The sequence below is a fragment of the Sciurus vulgaris genome (assembly GCF_902686455.1).
Source record: "Sciurus vulgaris genome assembly, chromosome: 14".
Taxonomy (NCBI): domain Eukaryota; kingdom Metazoa; phylum Chordata; class Mammalia; order Rodentia; family Sciuridae; genus Sciurus; species Sciurus vulgaris.
Window position 1 is genome coordinate 83978425 of NC_136475.1, and position 19289 is coordinate 83997713.

At 37.4% G+C, this 19289-nt stretch overlaps 2 protein-coding genes across 2 annotated transcripts in view; both read left to right on the plus strand.

Annotated features, from left to right (window-relative positions):
* The window catches only part of WDR35 (WD repeat domain 35), a 56216-nt gene extending 53273 nt beyond the window's left edge, over positions 1-2943 (plus strand). The window contains exons 26-27 of the mRNA XM_079110920.1: positions 1910-2150; positions 2476-2943. Coding sequence (XP_078967046.1) covers positions 1910-2150; positions 2476-2626 — 392 coding nt within the window. The 3' untranslated portion in view covers positions 2627-2943. The remainder of the gene's footprint in view (positions 1-1909; positions 2151-2475) is intronic.
* Positions 2944-9657: 6714 nt separating this feature from the next.
* TTC32 (tetratricopeptide repeat domain 32) lies at positions 9658-17841 on the plus strand. The gene is made up of 3 exons (XM_079110917.1): positions 9658-10060; positions 14265-14431; positions 15223-17841. Exons 1-3 carry the CDS (start codon positions 9909-9911, stop codon positions 15360-15362), a joined length of 459 nt encoding a protein of 152 aa, XP_078967043.1. The 5' UTR covers positions 9658-9908; the 3' UTR covers positions 15363-17841.
* Positions 17842-19289: the final 1448 nt, after the last annotated feature.

The window sequence follows — 19289 nt, forward strand, 5'->3', positions numbered from 1 at the left end:
TTAACTTTAATATATTAATATTGGTATCATTGATTTATTTATTTGTGACTTTTCTCATCCAGAAACATCAATTTTTAAAAACCATTGGTGTATCTGTATTTCTTTCCAAAGATTCTTGTTTTAGGTTGTAGTTTTATGCCTTTTATTTTGTGGCCTTATTAATTTTTTATTATTTTTTGGTATACATGACAGTAGAGTGTATTTCGACATACATACATGGAGTATAATTTTTCTAATTAGGATTCAACTTTTGCAGTCGTACGTGATGTGGCGTTTCACAGGTTGTGTATTCATATACACAAGGGAAGTTATGTCTGACTCATTCTGCTGTCTGTCCTAGTCCCATTCCCACTCCCTTCCCTGCATTCCCCTTTGTCTAATCCAAGGAACTTCTGTTCTTTTCTACCCACCATCCCCCGAATCGTGTGTCGGCATCCACATATCAGAGAGAATATCCTGCCTTTGGTTTTTTGGATTGGCTTATTTCACTTAGCATTTTAGTCTCCAGTTCTATCCATTTACTGGCAATCTTTCCAAAGATTCTTAGTTTTCTTCTTGTATGCTGTAAATATTTCTTTTGTAGTTTATTTTTGTTTTTGCCATCATAAGCAATGGGTCTATGAAAAAGTCTTTCTAACTGGTTATTATACAAAAGAATAATTTTTAATATTTATTTTATAACAAATCTTAATGTTGATATAAATTATGCCCTGTTTAAAGTCATATTTTTATAATTTATATACCATTTCTAGACTTATATTAAAAGAAAAATTAGAACTTTAACTTGAGAGTCTACCAATTGGGTGGAGATATATATTTCCATTTTTTTTCAGTTATAAAACCATCTGAAACAATGTATGTCCTGTAAATTGCCTGCACATCCATTATGTTCCAGATGTGAAATTAGAGGGTATTATTTATTGTAACTAAATAAATATATTTTTATACATTTCTTCCATTAAACTTTGTTATCAACACTTGATCTCAGAACCAGTCTGAAGAATTTTATATTTTAAAATACATGAGTATATTATTTTATGCTTATTTTGTGACATTTCCAGTATACTATGATAAGGTATATTGTAAGATTGCAAGAACTAGAGAAGAAAGAGATACAAATTAGGTACAAATCTGATATTAGCACTACAGTACCTTTTAAAGAAAGATTGTCTTTAGCATAGAATAATTGCAAATTAAGATATAGTGGCTATTAAAATAAATGGTCTAAGTGGACAATTTAGAGGCTCATTTTTACTTCCTTTTTCTGAGTCCTGTTGTTTCAATGAAACAAACAAAAAGCATTAATCAATTTTGTCCTCTTGTCCCAGAAAAACACTGAAATCGAACTATATATATACCACTATGGTTATTTTTTTGAAATACTATTTGAATACTTATGTTTGCAGAATTGAAAATTTGGTACCTTACGGGTTAATCTATTTAAAAACAAGAAGAAGAGAGAACTTGTGATTTTATACTGCTTTGCGTTTATTTTTGCAAAAATAAACATTATTTTGAGAGTTATAATTGGACAGTTATGATTAATATTAACAGTATATTAATCTACTTTTTTTTTGAATGCCACAGATATTCCTAATTTAAATGGAAAAAAGGATGTGTCTTTCAGCACCAAGAAATTTTTTTGTCTGTGTCTCTTTCTAGGTGGGTCAGCCATGTGTATCATTTGGTGGTTATAATCATCACAGGACCTGAGCTGTCAGTTGGCTTCCCTAACCTAGGGACCATGGGTCCTACTTCCTCTATTAGTACTTCTCTCTCTCAACATTGTTTTCAAGTTTGTTGAAGTTCATGTAGGTTAAACTACAGCAGCTTTACATAGATTCTTTTCCATGCATTTTCATGATATCATGATTATTTTTAAATGCTCACACTGTCCTCTTCTTCCTAGCTCTTCACCTGAGGGACTACGAAGACATCATCCCTGCAGTTGAGATATACTCTCTTTTAGCGCTCTGTGCATGTGCCAGTAGAGCTTTTGGTACTTGTTCCAAAGCTTTCATTAAACTTGAATCATTAGAGACTCTCAGTTCAGAACAGAAACAGCAATATGAAGACCTTGCTCTAGAAATCTTCACCAAACATACTCCAAAAGATAACAGAAAATCTGAACTGGACAGCCTTCTTGAAGGGTAGGCTAATTGTTGTTAGTAGCTACCATTCTACCTTGTTTGAAGCTTGAATTTCTATGGGTATGATGTGTAATATAATAATTAAAGCGCTCAATTTTAAAGTAGTTTACCTTAACACATTCTGTTTTACTTAATCTACATGTATATTAATGCTTTTCCTCATGGTAAGAAGTTTTTAGTTGAAAAACAAACTATGAAATAAAATATTTATTTGAAGTTTATCTTGATATGTTTTTCGTTCTTTAATTTTTAGGGTATTAAATACATTGTTAGAGTAATTGGAAATTTTGAAGTGTAGTTAACTGTTTTTCGTTTGTTTCTCCAGGGGAGAAGGGAAATTGCCAACATGCGTTGCCACAGGAAGCCCAATCACGGAGTATCAGTTCTGGATGTGCACTGTGTGCAAGCACTGTGTTCTTGCTCAGGAAATCAGCAACTACAACTTCTGTCCCTTATGCCATAGTTCAGTGGGATAAAGGAAAGACGAATGTATATAATTGTAAAAGTACATGTAACATATATACCTAGCTCTAACTGTATATGCAATGTTTCTTTCTGAGTTTTTATATGAAAATAAGCTTCATTATTTTATAGCTGTATTTTTGTATTTTATTGACATTTTATGTTATTAGCTTTTGTGCAGAGGTACAACTGTGAAATAATAAGGTTAACTTTCACATAAAATTTATGGAAGTCAGTCTTATTTTTTTCCTATCTCTGTTATTTATATATCTTATGGTTGGTTACACGATCCTAAGGAAACATTCCAAATAAATAATTTTTTCTCACCATTCCAAGGTTACTAATTCATTGTACAATCTTGGGAGGTAGGTGGGCAATGGAGGAAGCATGGGAATGGGCAAAGCTGAATTTAGAGATTGATATAATCTGTGTGTTACAGGGTATCTGCCCAAGACAACATAGCTCCTGTTGAACTTAATTATATCTTTCCATGGGACTTTGTTTTTCAGGGATGAGACTATTCTCTGCTTTATCAATGAAAGAGGAATTTTCAGGGTTGTAGGGATGGTGTGCCTGTCACTAGGTCCCTCTTTGTGAGAAGTTCCTGTAGGACGCTGTTTAGTTGTGATTCTTGGTCCATGGTCTGCTACCTCTTCTTTCCCTTTCCTGTTCTTACCCAGGAGTCTACTGAGAACTCATTAACTCCTAAGCCTCTCCTAATAACCTTTTGGTAACTCTCTTTTGAAGCCATCTAGCTCCATCTGCCTGAGCCCTAAATTTTTCCTCCAACTAATTATTTTAGATAAATCCTGAGTTACTGCCAACCTGAACTTCATGTTCAGTTTTGATTCAGAAACCAAATCTCTAAGAACAAACTCTTCTAACCTGTGGATCTAGTTTTCATATATGTATATGAATCTGTATATTTATACACACAAATATAACTATGTATGTACACAGAGACACATCTTTTCTACTGTTGTAAAAATGTGTATGACTCTTGGGGATCTAAATCTATGGAAGTTTTTTAATGATCTGCCACTGTCTAGGGGACTTTTGTTCAGCTTGAAAGTGGTACTAGACCCTCTAGTATGAATTGATCCGATTGGTTCTATTCAACTCTCCCTTGATGAAAGGGACAAAGAGAAGCAAAACTAACCACATAAAACAAATACCTGAAGAGACGTTGGAAGGACAGAGGTAGAGTACTGAAGACAGGATAATGAAATTGCTATTCTTTTTTCCTCTGGCAGTAAACATGAACTGACTCACTTTGAGCAATGCTGTTGTTCTTTATTCTGAATTATATTATGTTTTAGAATGGTATAGTAGGCCTGAGTATTGAAATGACAGAACCAGCTGATACAGCTGTACAAATAAGCAGTGTGCCTAATAAGCTACATAGCACTGTTGACTTACCACACTCACAAAATGCTAGTTTGTTTTCTTCAGATATACTTTGAAAGTGTCTTTCTGTATTCCCAGTGCTGAGATCTTAGGTTTTATTATTACCTGAAAATTTGTGAAAATAATAAATACAAGAAAAAATAACTTGTGTTTATCCCAGGTTTTCTTTATTGATAACTTATGGGTAACATGCTGTTAACTTTGTCTTCATTTAACTATTTTGGTGGGGGTTGGTTAGCAGGGAGTTGTGCTGCCGAATGGAGAAGGCAAGGAGAGGGCAGGTACAGATGTATCACACCACTTTTGCTATAAAAGGGGAGAAACCCAATCCTTATACAGATACAAGTAAATGTCAGATGATCGAAGTTGCAGAGAATTACTCCTCAGAGGTGACATATTCTCATTTAGAAATAAGGGAAAAAATTATGTTGCCAGGCTTTTAAGAGAAAAATCAAGAGTATTAAATTTGCTGACAGCTCCAAGCTCTTGCCTCCCAGTTTCCAAAATGAAAATAGTAATATTATGTTGCCCCCTACTGTCTATTTTTATGATTACGTTCTCAGTTCATTTTTTTTCTTTTAAGTAAAACTAATATTTATTTGCTTTAAATATAAGAGTAACATGTTCATGGTTGAAAATTTCAGAAATACATAAGATTATAGATGAGAAAGTAAAAACTTTTTTAAAACTAAAAAGCATTAATTTATATTTTAGTGTGATTTAAGTTAATAAACAGGCAAAACTAAAGAAACATGTTATAAATAAGTTTCATAACAAGACTTCTCTAAAATTAAAAGGTGACATTAAGAGGTTTAGGTTTATTACTTAAACAATTTCTTCTTTGGCATAGTTTAAATTTCTATATGGTAAAACTAAAATTTGGAGAAAAATGAGATGGGATATTGATAGAAATTCAATTAAATCTGCACGTTGCTTTAGATAATATTGCCATCTTAAAAACATTAAGTCTTCTAATTCATGAACATGGGACAGGATATGTTTCCATTTATCTTCAACAGTGTTTTACAGTTTACATTGTACAAGTCTTTTACCTCAATTAATTTCTAAGTATTTTATTGTTTTGTGCTATTGTATAGGATTTCTTAAATATTTTGGATTGTTCATTGTTAATGTGTACAAATGCAGCTGATTTTGCATATTTTGTGTCTTGATACTTTGATGAATTCATTTGCTAGTTTTAACAGTATTTTCTTTTGGTGGTATTTTTAGGGATACAAATATATGTATATTTATTTATGTGTGTGTGAACAGAGATATTTTTCTTCTTTTCCATTGTACTTTTTAAAATGCTTTGCCTAAATCTTCATTGCTACATTGAACAGAAGTCATGAAAGTGAGCATCCTTTCCTTCTTCCTGATTTTAGAGAAAAATCTTTCAGTTACTGTTGAACCTGATGAGCTGATGTTTACGGGTTTTTCATATTTTTTTTTACTATGTTTAAGTAGATTCCTTTTTTTCCTAACTTGTTTTTATCATGAGTTTTTAATTTTGTTAAATGCTTTTTCTGTGTCAATTGAGATTATCATGTTGTTTTTCTCTGTTCTGTCATTGTGGTGTATTACAGTGATTGATTTTCATGTGTTGAATCAGCTTTGCATTCCAGGAATAATTCCCACTTGGTCATGGTGTATAATTCATTTTCTATACTGTTGAATTTTTAAAATTAATTTGTTCTAATTTGTTGTACATGATAGAATGCTTTTATAATTTTGATAGATCATACATAAATGGAGTGTGATCACTCATTTTTCTGATTATACATATTGTAGGATCTGTCATGCAGTCATATGTGTACATGAGGTTATGCTGTTGAATTTGATTTGCTACTCTTTTTTTTTGTTTTTTCAATTAGTGTTATAAGCGGTGTTAGTCTGTAGTTTCTTCTAGTGTCTTTCCTTGGCTTTAGTGTGAGAAAAGATGGCCTTATAAAGCTGTTAGCAAGTATTCCCTCCTGTTCTATTTTTAGAAAGAATTTAAGAACTGGTGTTGGATACATCAGTGAAAGCATGAGTTTTTTTTTAATTATTAAATTTTACTAGTTATGTCTATTCATATTTTCTATTTCTTCATGATTCAACCTTGACTGGTTTTCTGTTTGTAGGAATTTGTCCATTCCATCTAGTTATCATTTTTTTTGGCATATAATTCTTCAGTGTGCTCTTATAATCCTTTTTATGTAGAATTGTCTTCACTTTTACTTTTGATGTAATTATTAGTCAAACTTGCTAAAGGTTTATCAATTTTTGTTGATCTTTTCAAAGAACCAATATTTGGTTTCCTACTATTTTATCTCTTTTCTAACCTTTATTATTTCCTTTCTCTGCTAGCTTTGGGTTTTCCACTTGATATTTAGTGTGTTAATAAAAAGTATGTATGTTAAGACTTCCACATCTATTTTAACATAATTTTGTCCCTTCATAATCCTGTATTTTATTTTCATTATTTATTTATTTATTCAAACAGGCCAGTCTTTATTTTGCTAATGGGAAGACTGAAACACACAAAAACACGACAAACTTATTTGTTACTCAGAAAAGAAACAGGCAGGTGACCTTTGACATTTCAGGTCCCCACATCTCAACCCAAGCCCTTTGGCCCAAGCTTTCATATTTGAGTAAATACTTTCACTAAAGGAAACCAGTTAAAGGAACTTGGTGAAATTTACTCTGTGATCTCTAAGTAGAGCCTGGCGCAGTGATGCTCAAACCTCAGCATACAGAATCCTAGGGAATTCATTGAAAATGTAGAATCCTGGGCCCCATCCCTATTCAATTTAGTCATTCTGGAAGCCCAGGAATCTTTATTTTTGAAAGCTTGTCAAGGAATTCTGATACAGGTGGTCCTAGACTACACCTTGCAACACACTGACCCAGCGAATGTTTATTTTTTAAAAATATTTTTAGCTGTAGATGGACACATTTCCTGTATTTTCATGTGGTACTGCAGCTGGAGCCCAGTGCCTCATATGTGCTAGGCAAGCGCTCTATCACTGAGCTACCCCCAGCCCCATAATCCTGTATTTTAAATGCACTTAAAAACAATGGGAAGGAGCTGTAGGCTTCACCAGACTGTCAAACCATTTACTCCTGTTTTGGACCTCCCCACTACCCCACTTCCCATCCTTCAGTAAACATCTTGCTGTTTTCCTCCTCAGATCACTGGCTGTTGAGAAACACGAACATTCTTGTTACTTCTTGAGCAAATCTTCTACCTCATGGTTTTTGCACTTGGTTTCCTCACCTGTTTCAGTATGGCTTGCTCCTTTACTTGCTTTAGGTCTGTACTCAGAAGTTCACCTTTCCTATGAAGTCTTTTCCACCCAACCTTATAAAGTAGAAATCACCACTTCCCTATACCCTATACTGTTTTTTCCCCCCATGGCACTAAATCACTAATTTTAAAATCATGTCTTTGCTAGTCTGTAAGCTCAGTAGGGGCAGGGGACTTCCTTTTGTTCACTGCACTGCTCCCAGTTCTTAACTGTCTGCCACATAGATGCTCGAGAAATGACTTTTGAGCCTTTAGTTCTGTATATGTGAAAGATGGCAATTATCTTGCAAGTTGCAGATTTCTTTCTGCGTCATTTTTATAGTTGATTATACCAGATTCTTTGTAATTTTTTCTTTCTTGTCTTCATCAGTTTTGTGTTGCTGTAAACAATACCATAGTCTGAGTAATTTTATAAAGAAAAGAAATTTATTTGGTTTATAGCTCTGGAGGCTGGTTCAATATCACGAGGCTGTTATCTGGTTCTTGCTTCATAACACAGCAGAAGGCCTAACATGGCAAGAGAATAAGAGAAATTGCGACACTCTCAGCCCTTTAAATAACTGGCATTAATCTACTCATGAGGGTGGAACCCTCTTGACCTAAACATCTGCTATTAGATCTACCTCCAAACACTGTGACATTGGAGATTAAATTTCCAACACACGAACTTGGAGGGACACAGTAAAACCATAGCATTCCTTTTTTTTATGTAGAAAAACCTATTTATATTTGGGATAATTATCTTACACATCCTACTTTTTATTTTTGGAGACCTTAAAAAATATTTTAACTTTCTAACTCACCTGGAAGAAGAGTATTATGAACTGGTAACTTAAATGCTTAAAAGTATTTTTCCTCAGATGGTTAACTCATTCTCCCAGTAGCACACATTTTAAAGGATCTGTTCTTTCAGGATACACATTAAAATAACAACAAAAACCCAAAAGAAAAAAAAAAAAAAAAAAAGCCTATTGGGATCATGTTTCTTGGTCATCTCCTTGAATCAGTCCATTTTCTTTTTCTATTTTGTTTGTTCTATTTAGTTATACATGACAGCAGAATGCATTTTGCTTCATTGTACACAAACAGAGTACTTTTCATTACTCTGGTTATGCACACCATTCCTGTAATCATACATATACATAGGGTAATGATGTTTGCCTCATTCCACCATCTTTCCTTCCCCCCACCTGTCATTTCTCTCTTCACAACCCAGCTGTTCCTCCATTCTTCCCTTACCCTCCCCTCCTTTATGTATCAGCATCCACTTATCAAAGAAAATATTGGCATTTGGTTTTTCGGGGTGAGTTTATTTCACTTAGCATGATATTCTCCAACTCCATCCATTTACCTGCAAATGCCATAAGTTTATTCTTTATGGTTAATATTCCATTGTGTATATGTAGCAGTTTCTTTATCCATTCATCTATTGAAGGGCATCTAGGTTGGTTCCACAATTTAGCTATTGTGAATTGAGCTGCTATAAACTTTGATGTGGCTGCATCACTGTAGTATGCTGATTTTAAGTCCTTTGGGTATAAACCGAGGAGTGGGAATAGCTGGAGCAAATGGTGGTTACGGTCCAAGTTTTCTGAGGAATCTCCATACTGCTTCTAGAGTGGCTGTACAATCCCACCAGCAATGTGTGAGTGTGCCTTTCCCCCCACATCCTCATCAACACCTACTGTTGCTTGTATTCTTGATAACAGCCATTCCAATTGGAGTGAGAAGAAATCTTAGGGTAGTTTTGACTTGCATTTCTCTAATTACTTATTACTGCGTTTCTCTAATTATTGAACATTTTTTCACATATTTGTTGATCCTAAGCAGTCCATTTTCTTACACCAGAAAATATCAGCTTTTTTTTTTTTTTGTATCTTGCTAACCTGTAATTCCCACTACTGTATTTTTAACAGTATATGTATTTTTCAGTGGTAAATAAAAAAAATTAAGGCGAACAATAACACTCAAATTATAGGGTGGGGTTGTGGCTCAGTGATGGAGTGCTTGCCATCTACCTTGTTGGAGCTAATATCTGGTGTGGTCTGAATTCGGACTCGGAGCCGTGGAACAACGAGGCTTGCAGGATTTCAACACCACGTCTCTCGGGGAGACCGGTGGGCTTACAGCACCCTGAACTCCGGTTCTGCGAAGTGGGGCGCTGCGCCGGAGGAGAGCGACGGCAACTCTGCGAGCCCAAGAGCCACTCGTAGAACCGCGCTGGCTTCCTCCTTCCGCTTCCAGCACCACAGGCCCTAATCCATTGTGACAAAGAGCACGCGCCTCGCAACGTTAGACGTGATCTTAGAAACGTTTGGGACCACCTGTCGATGGTACAGGTGGAACCAACGACAAGAGGAGAGGCAGATCAGTAGGGCCCGTTCAAACTTCCCCCGAATTCCCGCGCGGTCCGCTAGCCGCGGACCAATTCTCTCGCGAGAAGAAGGGTCCTCAGAAGACTCAAACTTCCTCGTCCGTACCGCCCAGGTTCTGTTGCTAAATTAAATTCCGGGGTACACTAGGAGCTCCGTGGCGCCGCCTCTAATCTCTCAGAAGGAAACCCCTACTCCCCACCGCGAGCCAGGCCTTCCACCGCTATGGAAGAACAGCAGGGGCAGGGAAGCCACGCCACCCTAGCACTCGCTCAGGCTCATTTTGACAAGGGCGAGTACGCGGAAGCCGAGGCGCTGTACTCCGCTTACATTCGCCAGTGCGCTTGTGCGGCGCCCGTCGGCGCGCGTCCGGGGAGGTAGCTATCGCGAGAGTTGGGGCCGACCGCGTCTCGGGCTTGGGGGTGCGTGGCTGGGATCCTTCAGTTCCCACGTTCCTTCACCCGATTTCCGGGCCGCTAGTGTGGCGGAAAGACCGCGGCGAGGTCTGGGTCACGGGCGGGAGGACCCGAGCGGGGAGCTTGCCTCTAAAGGCGCCTCGGGAGCGCAGCCGCAGCCTCCGCTCCCCGCCCCTCGCCCGGTCTTCCCCGCCTCTCCCTCAGCGGCCAGCAAGCGGAGATCCGCGGCCTGGGGACCGGAGGGTGCACGTCCGGGCAGGGTCACGCCGGAACACGGTGCCCCTGCTGCAGCCACAGCTGGGCTTTTTATTTTGAGTTGTTAACGAAAAAACGTGATAAGCGTGCGGAGTGGCGTGTAATGAACGCAGGTGGTCATCTCCCCGCTTAAGCATCATCAGTTACACAGACCTCGTGTCATTCGTGGGTGTTTCCAACGCGTTCCCCACGTTAAGTGTCGGCTCATGACCCACAAGGGACGGAGTCGGGAGCCGGGAATCAAACCTCGGATCAGCAAGCTTTCCTTTAGTCTGCAGCGAGGTCCAGGGATCAGGCACGGGAGGGCCCATTTTCTGGGTATGGAGCTGGCCCTGGATCGCAGAAGGACTCTGGGTTTTATAGTTCCATTGGTGTCTACGGACATGCAGTTTTGAGAGGCAGGGGCTAGTTGTACAGTTTAAAACTTTAACTTAGGAGGGTGGTTGTAAAAAAGGTTGAAACTCATTATCATCTGGGGAGATAGGAGCCCAGATCCCGAGGGATGAGTACTCAAATCTTGCCCATTGTTTTACTTTCGCTGGGATTCCTTGTTTCTCAGGGTTTCAATATTTGCTGTGACTCCATTTAGGACTGACTCATTTGCGATGGGGGAAGGTCAAAGTTCAGGGCCCAGCATTCAGTATTTGCCTCCTTCCTTCAAGATGCACTGGGGTTGGGAAGGAGTAAATGTTTGCTTTTGGTGGAGATGCTGGGGGTGAAAGCCTGCTTTATCTCCTCAAGGCCCATTGTTACCGGGAGAGGTTTAATGTTTGGCCAATTTCCCCTCCCTCCTTCCAAGCCACACTTTCCCTCCATTTTTCTTGGGGAGCTATCTTGTAGGACTATTATTTTCCATAATCCTTCATTAAGGATTCCTAAAAAGACATAATCACAATATCACAGAATTCCTTGATATCAAATATCCAGTGTTAAAACTTTCCTGATTGACGTTAAAGTGCTTTACTGATATTGGTCGGTTAGCAGTTGGCTCAAGTCGGGCTGCATATCTGCACATCTGGTCTCTTAATCTTTAAAGCCCTCCTCCGCCCTCCGGCCCCACCCCCCAGCAGTTTATTTGTTGAGAAAACCGTTATCTTGTGTTCTGAGAGTTTCCATATTTTGGATTTGTTGAATGCATGTTTCTGTTGTCATTTAATGTGGTCGTCTGTGCATTGGTAGTAAAATCTTGAGGTTTGATCGAATATTATGGCAAGAACATTTTATAAGTGGATGAGTGTGCTTCCGCTAGGAAGCATGTAAAGTCTGGTTGTTGTTCTTTTTCGTGATGTTAGCAGCCTTACCTGCTAACATCTGCTTGTGCAGGGCATCTTTGGGGTTTATGCCTGGATGTGGTTGCATTTGTTGTTACTTCAAGTTTTGCCTTTGTCGCGCTTGTTGATGACATGGAGTGGAACAGGTGAGGAAAGAGAACAGAAAGGGTTGGTTGGATTTCCTGGACAGTTGAGAGATGTCTGCACCATCACCCTCCTCTCCCCTAGAGGGTTTGATTTTTCTTGATCAGATGCCAGTAGTTTCTTGCCTGAAGCTTAACAAAAAACACTGAAGACTCTATTCTTACTTTGTATTAAACCCATATAGAACTAAACTAGAAAGATAAAAATTGTTCTCTTATTTCAAGAATACATTAGAATGATAGTTAATACAAGTTTCTGAACAGGCAGTGAGATGATGCCACTATCCTGCATAACACTGCCCCCCCCCTTTAAAAAACGGGTAAACATAGGACACTTAGTTTTCTGTCCTCATTTTTATCTCTGAGAATAGAACTTTCTAATAGGTTTGAAAAAATATTCAGCAATAGATTATGTGGATGCCGTCTAGACTTCCTCCATTGCACATCTCAGCCCAAGAACACGTGTCCATAGCAAATGTAATTTCAGCCCTCTACCAGCACAGGAAAGAAAATTTGCCTTGGCTGGTTTGAAGGGACTTCAGCATGTCTGCATACTCAGCTTGGCTTTTGCAGTACTGGCGCCCTTTCTGAGCCTCAGTTTCTCATCTGTAAAATGAGCCTCCACTCTCCCAACAGCTCTAAAATTCCTCTAGGAGCTCTTGGATTGAAATTAAACTCTGTTAACTTTTCCCTCTAACTATATCTTTCAGAGTTTAAACTTGTTTTTAAACTATTAGGGCCCTGAGTTGTTTTGAGATACTGTTTGCTATCTTTGAATGTCTTTTACTCTGAATGGTTTGTCATATTTTCTTTTTAATATCCAAAGGTGCAGTCATAGCTATAACCTAATTTTCAAGTACCTTGTCTTTGCCAAAGCTCCCAAATGCTAAAAATCCTCATTTGGATTAGGTAACTTGGTTAAATTCCATGACAAGAAATACTATCTTCACAAAAATCCTAACGTTAAAAAAATTTCAGTGTCAGCCATTCCTTTAAATTGGAAGTGAAACTTCTGCATGAAAAAGTAGGCTTTTAGAATTTGATGTAGTGAGATCTAACTCTACATTGAACATTCAGTGTGATCCTTTGAATATAAGAATTTATAACAAAGCTCTGAACCTTCAAATGTATTACTAAAACCTTATTGAAGTCCTGATGCTTCTTTTTTCTTCGAATTACTGGGTAGCAGTTCAACTAGTGAACTAACAGTCAGATGTAGAGCTTGTACCCTGCGGTTCTCCAGCTTTTTTTTTTTTTTTTTTTTTTTGCGGTGCTAGGGCCTTATGCTTGGGAGGCAGGCACCCTACCAACTGAGCTGTATCCCCCGCCCTGGTTCTCCACCTTTTAACAGTGGTGTTAGTGGTATCTAGACGTAGTCTTTAGAGCTCAGAGAACAGAGATTTTCTAAAATTGCAGCAGTTCCTCTTTTACTTTTAGCAAACTTAGACTGTTAGTACTTCTGCTGACGGCAGTAGTGGTAGTGCTTGTCTAAGATATTAAGAATGGAAATGTTAAGTAGCTGACCGCAATCACAAATACTTTCTGAGGACTACAGTTTGCACTATGGGGTATAAAAAAGAAATGACAGATAAGTTTAACCTGCAGCTTCTGTTTGGTTTGAACTTGAGAGTCGCTTTTGAAAAAAAGAAAGGAAAACAGAATCATCCCTGACTCAGAGAAGAATCTCTAATGTTCTCTATGCAAATAGTTGTCCAATGCAGAGAGGTTCAAGGCAGTAACGGGGAGGGTGTTGAGACCTGCGGAACTGGTGGTTTCTTGGAACAACTGCAGGATGTGCAGCCCCCAGTAGGAAAGTCTGTTCTCTTCACGCTCTTGGGGCCGTCTCTAGAGCTCTTCTGCACACAAGACTTCCAGAGTTAACTGGAACCCACCCTCCTTTCAGGGAGGCAGCCTGGTGTTGGGGGATCCCTGCTAAGGCTGGAGAGAGGGCACCTCTATCCCGGAGATCACTCCCTGGAATCAGTGTGTTGAATTTTCAACTAGGATTAACTTGTATTGATTTTTTTACTGGTGGAAAATGATTTTAAGTCTCATTGTTTAAAGGTGACTTCAGAATTTGAGAGTAAATTTGGTGATTCACTTTGTGATCCATCCATAGCAAACTTGAACTTTGGACTGGCTTTTCCTTCTTGCTCAACACAATTTGATCTGTCTTCTTTGCCCTGCTGGTGTGTGCTTAGAAAATGAAGTCATTTTAAAATTATATTCAGCAAAACATGTTGGCAGTGAATAGGAGCATTGAGCACCCTATAAAATTCATGTGTTTTTCAGTTTGACATTGAAGTTCTGTAGTCCTACAAAAGTAACAGGGTTAGACAGAAATTGATTTCAATTCCTTATTGTTTGCATGTTTTTTTCAGTGTAGATAATGCATGTTATAGGTTATGAAGTTTGACAATGCCCAAAAGAGAATGAAAGTGGAAATTTGAGGAATTTGGTAACGCTGTGTTTTTAATGTGAACTTTTTGTTTAAAGCAAATGCAGCCCTGCTGATTTGGCTACTGCATATAACAACAGGGGGCAAATCAAGTACTTGAGGGTTGATTTTTTTGAAGCCATGGATGACTACTCATCTGCCATAGAAGTCCAACCCAGTTTTGAAGTTCCGTATTACAACAGAGGGTTGATATTGTACAGGCTGGGTAAGAAATTTAAAAAATTTTTTCTTTACTTCTGCTTTCCTCCATCCATTGCATTGTTATTTCAGAGCGATTAAATGTTGTGAAACAAATGTAGTAGTCATCAAGTTTTAAAGGTAACATGAAACTTAGGTTTGGAGCGTGGAACGAAGGAAGTGTACCTGAGTTTATTTTAGGTGTTTGATGGGCATTGTAGATCACAACAGAGCACTGAGGTGGGAATTGGACCTGGGTGCAGGAGTGCGGGGCACCCCACTACTTTGTGCCTCTGCATTCCTGTCTGCAGAATGAGGGTCATGCGGACGCTCACCTGTGACACTTCTCTGGGTTAAGATCTTTGAAGACCCTTGAGACAGTAGAAAGTGAAAAAGTTTCAGATCCCTTTATTAGAGAGACTGTGGATCCTGTTTCTCATTTAAAATTAAAAAGAAAATCTCTTATGTCTCAATTTTACTGTAGTGTATAGTTTTGTTAAAATTTTATGATTTATGCTACTTAACCTATTAACTCTTATAAATAAACTCATAGCCAACTTCATTTTTCCCCCTGCTGTGTGGGGGTCAAACCCAGGGCCTTGCACTCTACCCCCAACCTTCCGCAGTTAATTTTAGGTGTAATTATTCCATAAAGACACAAAATTAATTTATATACCCCTGTATTAAGAGGAAAAACTTGGTATACTACAAGTGTTTGAAAGCTCATAAATATAAAGGTATGTGTATCCAGATTTTGCTACGAATAATATATACCAATACTCAGCTTTTTTTCTCTTATTTTTTTTGGTTCTGGTACAGGATATTTCGATGATGCTTTGAAAGATTTCAAGAAAGTACTAGACTTAAATCCTGGATTTCAAGATGCTGCTCTGAGCTTAAAACAGACTATTTTAGACAAAGAAGAAAAACAAAGAAGAAATACTGGAAAAAATTACTGAAATTTTTAACTCAGTTGAACTAGTAATTCGTGATTCTTACATCTGCTTCTAGGGGCTCTGATTTAGAGGCTATTTTGATTTATATTTAAGATTTATGCATTGGTACTGAGAGTTCATGTATTTAAGGTTGTTAATTTCAGGTTGAGAAACTGTCAATGTGTAAATAATATTGATGTATAATTGTATATTATTATAGTGAAATATTTAAAGAAATGTGTGGTATTTTCTTCAGTGGAACTTCTGATTTTTGCTACTTTTTATTCCCAATTTCTAATTAAAAAGTTTTTCATCTGCAGAGAAGTTGAAAGTGTACGGGTGTTACTGCCATCACCTAGAAATGCTTCCCTTCGACTCATTGGTTGTTAACATCGTACTACATTTGTTTCTCCTCTATGTTTAAAAAGGGAAATGAGAGGGAGGTGGGGTAGGAAAGATTGTGGACTGAGACAGACATCGTTACCCTATGTACACGTGTGATTGCACGAATGGTGTGAATCTACAGCATGCGCAACCATAGAAATGAAATGATGTACCCCATTTGTGTACAGTGAATCAAAATGCAGTCTGTAAAAATAAAAAAAAACCCAAAAAACAAAATACTTTTTGCTGAACCACTTGAGAATAAGATACAGACATCACAGTACTTCACCCCTAAATGCTTCAGCTTGTCCCTACCAAGAATAAAGACATCCTCCTTATAAGCACGATAGCATGATAACACCTAATATGAATTAAAATTTCATAAAGCCTTCCATATCCAGCCCACATTTAGATTTGCCAAATTATTTCCAAAATGTGTTGATTTTTATTTGGGGGTCTATAACCAATCAGGTTTCATTGCATTGTGTTATGTCTCTGAGTTCTTTTAATCTAGAATCGTCCGTCCCCTATTCATTTTCTACCCATTGCACTTGCTTTGAGAGTAAAGCTATTTTTATGTGGCTAGGATACAGAGACATGACATTTGGGCTTAAAAATAATGATATGTCCTGCAGGAGAGCAGTCTGAAAGAGCTCAACTTGTACTTTGTTTTCTCTAGAAATCATGGATAAGAGGTTAAGGTTTTAAATATTGCACCTACCTTTCTGTCTCTGGATAATGACTGTAATTATTGTCCTCAGCACTTACTGAATACTTACAATATACTTACCATATAAACACCACTGTTCAAACTAATGATTTGGGGTGGTGTGGGGTGGATAGAGAGGTAAGGATTTGACAGAAACACGTGGTAAATGTAAAGCTTTAAAAATTCCATTTTATTGTGTGCTGCCAATAGGCAATTGGGCTCTGATGAGGCTCTCAGGAACTGGGAAGCGCTTGAAGGGAAAGCAAGCCAAAGCCAGCATGTCCCATCTATAGTTGAAAATTTTTATTGTTGTGGTTTGGCTTTCAAAGATACAGACCCTCATCTTGAGATCTACCAAACTAGTTGATTGCTGCTGCCGGAAAGTTATTCTGGGATGGAAATTACCCTCCTGGGAAAAAAGGAAAGTGTGTTTAACTGGTGTCTCCGGAGGAAGGCGCAGCTGAGCTTCTGTGGCTTTCTCAGACACACTCGCCATCATTGGCCTTAATAATTTTTTTTTTTTTTTTTTTTTTTAAGTAAAAGAGGTCTCATGAAGCAGACAAACTAATTGCCTTGTTTATAGTTCATAAATAATACCTGGCAAGACACATGGAGAATTTGGGCTGCAGGTGAATGCCTATGAAGAGGAAATTAAGTAAGATGGCCAGAAGTGAAGTCTATATTTCTGGAATTAGTCACATTTTCCAATATGATTTATCTCTTCATTTTGTTGGAAATGGCTTTAAAAGAATTTATAAAGTTGCATGAAAACAGAAAAATCCCTTTTAAGAAAAATTTTTACCTTTTTTTTTTTTTTTTTTTTAAGTGAAATCTCTAGACCTTGGGAGAGTTTAAAACCATTCCACTCAAGAGGATACTTAAATACTACTTATATAACTTTATTTTTTTCTTGGCTTGTATTCTCTTCTTTATTCTTGACTGAGATCAGATATAATATGAAAAAGAAAACTTGTTAAAAAATTTCATTTGGTTGTTTGGATTTTATTCAAAGTTTCCTCATCCTTTTTCAGGAAAAATATCACTGAAGTTCAGAATCAGCACTTGCTTATTGGGGACACAGGCACTTATTTTTTTTCTCATTAAGTGGAAATAACAAGGGAATAATACATTTTCCTCATTTATCATCTTTAAAATGAGGCATTACACATTCAGGTCTAAGTTTCTGATTGCCTAAATGATACATTTGATATTTACCTCAGAGATGCTCTTGTGTTCATTATTGTTCCCATATGTCAGTATTTGTTGAGTTCTTTTCCCTTTTCTACTAGAAAAGTGCCTAAACTAAATTGTTCCATTCTTTTCTCTCTACAAAGCAGAAGATGATTATGGTTTGTTATAAGAATTGTCTTTCACAGAGTACAGTAAAACAGAATAAATGGACTTAAGTTACTTTTGAGCTTACAAAATTATTCTCAACACTAATTGAGAAGCTTGAAGCTATTTGTCTTTTTCGGAAGTCTGGAACTGAAGGAACCCTTGGACTGACTTTAAGGTAGTAAACTATGGTGCAGCCGGTGAAAAGCAAGCTTAAATCTCCAAGTCAGCTTGTAGTCATCATCGGATTGCTCTTTTCTGCATCTATGCTAGTTTTCTGTCTTATACTGGCTTCTCTATCCTAAACATAGGCTTGGCCCTCTGCCATTTTGTAGGTCATAAGCCTTTCTCAGTGGGCATAATATAGTGTAACCTTAACACTCAGGGCAAATCAGTTCAGCATTTATTCTGGCCTCAATATCGCCATCTCTGCTGAGTCTAGTACCCTTAAAAATTTAGCTAGAAGTTTCAAATAATTAAACCTATCTCTTGCTTAACAACTTTCATTTGTCCCTGAAAATGCTTCTTCTAAGTGAAAAGCTATTAAATGAAAACTATTTACATTACTCTTAATTGGAAAAATTATAATTCCATTTTATCCCACAATATTCACTTTTCACAGAAAAATAAATTGAGCAATGAGAACAAATGTAACCATTGGAAAGTGAGAAATTTTCACATAAACTGTTATAGCATGAATGTTTTTTTCTGATGCTTTAAAAAAACAGCTTTATTGAGAGAATTCATCTATTTGAAGTACACAGGAGGTTTTAAAGTATATTCAGTTTCTGCACCATTTTTTTCAGGCTTTTTGGGTTTTATGGTCTTCTTGCCTGCAAACTGTACTTAATAAAGTTATAATGCAGAAAAGCACCTTTAGGCAAATTAAAGACCAAGCATGAGTGTGCTTCAGAAACAATAGCACGTGGTCAAAACAGATCAAAGATGCCACTTCTGGTTTTGTCCAAGTATGTGGCATGATTCTAATTTGCTTCATGTGATAGTCTCTGGCTAGAAGCTTGTGCTGAGGAAATCAGGGGGTATGTCTCTGCCTGCAGCTGTGGTGTTGAACTTATTTAGGGTGTTTGTGCTAATAGACTGTTATTTTTTAAAAACTAATTGTTGACATACATGTGGTCTAAGTTTTCCAGAGCCTAGTAAAGGGCAGACTGAGTCGTTGCTATGTGAGCTAAGTGTGTAATTTTAACTGCTTCTACATAAATTTAGATTTTAACATTTCCTATATTTCTCAAAAATGTGACAGTAAATTAGGGGAAGGGGATTCCAATCACAAATGGCCAAGGGCACTTGGTTGGGGGGTTGCGGGGGGAGACTGAGAGACTTGGTTGCATTTCATATGTAACATTAGGGGACTTCAAAAGACACCATTTTACTCTTTACGAAAAGGAAAGGAGGATGATAAACACAGTTTTTGTTTTTGGAAAAACTATCGGGTTAAGAAACATAGTTCATACTTTTTAAAATTATGAGAAGGTAAAAGCACGAATCCATGTAGTAGAAGA